The sequence below is a fragment of the Cystoisospora suis genome (genome assembly GCF_002600585.1).
Source record: "Cystoisospora suis strain Wien I chromosome Unknown contig_4074, whole genome shotgun sequence".
In the NCBI taxonomy this organism is placed as follows: Eukaryota; Apicomplexa; class Conoidasida; order Eucoccidiorida; family Sarcocystidae; genus Cystoisospora; species Cystoisospora suis.
Window position 1 is genome coordinate 1 of NW_027156867.1, and position 2,460 is coordinate 2,460.

The 2,460-nt window shown below is 42.0% G+C and overlaps 1 protein-coding gene across 1 annotated transcript; it reads left to right on the forward strand.

The window, feature by feature from the left end:
* Positions 1 to 28: 28 nt before the first annotated feature.
* On the forward strand, positions 29 to 1,602 carry CSUI_007612 (calcium-dependent protein kinase cdpk3; the record flags this gene model as incomplete). The annotated part of the gene is made up of 2 exons (XM_068067757.1): positions 29 to 388; positions 1,336 to 1,602. Exons 1-2 carry the CDS (start codon positions 92 to 94, stop codon positions 1,600 to 1,602), a joined length of 564 nt encoding a protein of 187 aa, XP_067920267.1. The 5' UTR covers positions 29 to 91.
* Positions 1,603 to 2,460: the final 858 nt, after the last annotated feature.

Consider the following 2,460-nt stretch of genomic DNA (forward strand, 5'->3'; position numbering starts at 1 on the left):
TATCTATCTTCAGTCTACCTGTTTATACGTATCTATCTATACCTGTCTATGAATTCGTCGATTTGTGTATCTTTTTTCTTGTTTCTGGTGTATGCATGTCTATGTCATTGCTTCTCCAGGGATGTACATAACTCAACAGAAAGCTCATCTTTCTGACCGTTATCAGCGTGTGAAGAAGCTAGGAAGTGGGGCGTATGGGGAAGTTCTTCTATGTAAGGATAAACTGACAGGCGCAGAGAGGGCGATCAAAATCATTAAGAAATCTTCTGTGACAACAACAAGTAATAGTGGGGCTCTATTAGATGAAGTTGCTGTCCTTAAACAGCTAGATCATCCAAATATCATGAAGCTCTATGAGTTCTTCGAAGACAAACGCAACTACTATCTTGTAAGTCATCAATGATTCAACAAGCCTCAAGCGAACTCGCTTACTAGCTAGCTAGCTAGTCAGCTAGCTAAGTCGAGAAATCTAAACAAAAGCATGCGTTGTCTACTTTCGTCCCTTGTCTGCTTTCGTTCATCAGTGTGGGTGTGTGTGGCTCCTTGTCGGTTTTTCCTTTCTGGTGAGACGTGTGTGTGTGTGTGTGTGTGTGCGTCTCTCTCTCTCTGTCTGTCTCTCTCTGTATCTCTCTCTTCTTCTATCATGATGAATCTCTTTGCATGTATTCGCAGGTCTGTGGATAACGGGGGGGAGAGGATGCACTTTTGTTCTTCTTCTTCTTAGTAGTAGTAGTCGTTGCATGTATCAAACTGCCCATCACAAGTACGCATATGACGTCTTTGTATGTATTTGTATGGCCGTGTCTCTGCATAGATCTTCTCTTTATTGTGGCCGTGTATCTGGAGATACATGCATAGAAATACATAAAGTTAGATCGATATATATATATATGTATATATTGATAAATCTATCCATATTCACTTGCGGGTGTAAATGTATGCATTTGTTTATATACCTAAATCTATGAGAGCAATGTATATAGTGTCCGAGTCTTGGTACGTGTGTATTCTGCCATAGCCTACGTGTTCATAGAGCCTCTTTCTCTCTCCGGTGAGTTTGCTTCTCTTCTCTTCTCTCGAATACATATATGCGATTGTAGACATATGTAGAAGTTATCGACATCTATCGTCTTGGCCTACATATCTTTATATCTCCATAGAAAGTCATGTATATGTATCTGTATTCTCAGTACTGTTTGAATCCCCTCTATGCATCGGAGGCTCCCTAGGTTCGCCTCTCTGGGTGTATAGATGTACCTACACCTATCTGTCTCGCTTATCCAGTTCTTTCTTCTCTCTTTCTTTTCTCTTTCTTTTTCTTCAAATCTGTTTTAGGTCATGGAGGTGTATCGAGGTGGCGAGTTGTTTGATGAGATAATCCTAAGACAGAAGTTCAGTGAAGTGGATGCGGCTGTGATAATGAAGCAAGTTCTCTCAGGAACAACCTATCTCCATAAACATAGCATTGTTCATCGAGATCTCAAGCCAGAGAATCTCCTTCTTGAATCTAAGAGTAAAGACGCTCTTATCAAAATCGTAGACTTTGGTCTCTCAGCTCATTTCGAGGTCGGAGGCAAAATGAAGGAACGCCTAGGAACGTAAGCTCCCCCTACAGACATGCGTGTCTCATCAACTCACAACGACGAACTAGCTAAGAATTCAACCAACCTACTCATGAGCTAACTAGCTAGCTAATGAGTTATAGACAGAGATAGACACACATATAGATGGAGAGAGAGACTGGGTGTGTGCATGTAAGCCAGGAGGAGTTCTTTGTTTGATGTGAGTTCTATGACGCTTGGTAAGATCAGGCAAATTCTGATCATGGGGTGAGACAGGAGGTAAAGGCGCCGTGTATTCAGAGGGAATAAACAGGCAGACAGAGAGAACGAAAGAAAGAAAGTTTGCTTGATGATAACTGCAGAAGTAGTTGAGATAAGGACATCGTGAGAGGTTGTCCGTTCTTCTGTTGGGAATGTCTGTGTCTGTCTTTATCTTCTTCCAATCCCCCCCCCTTTTTGTTTTTCTTTCTTTCTCTCGCTCTCTAGTTCTGTCGCTTCTTCTCTCTTCTTGTTGCTGCGTTTTGTCTTCGCTCACTCCTGTCTTTGCCTGCCTGTCTGGCTGTCTTTTTCTTCTCCTTGTTACGTATTCCATTCTAGCGTCTATGCATACATACGTGACTCCATAAGGTTCACACAGACATCTCATTCATCCGTACAGTCCCTCGTTGCAGGTATATGAAGGGGGAGTGCATAAACATTCTCTCTCTATCCCTCATTTTTTCTCTCTTTCTTTCACGACGAGCCGGTCTTTGATCTCGGATTTCTTATCTTGCTACTGTGGTCTCTTTTCTCTCTTTTTCATTCTTTCTTTCTTATCTCTTTCTTTCTTTGTTCGACTACCTCATGAATGCGGGGCATCGTGGGGTGTGTTTGCTTCTGTATGGATGGATGGATGTAT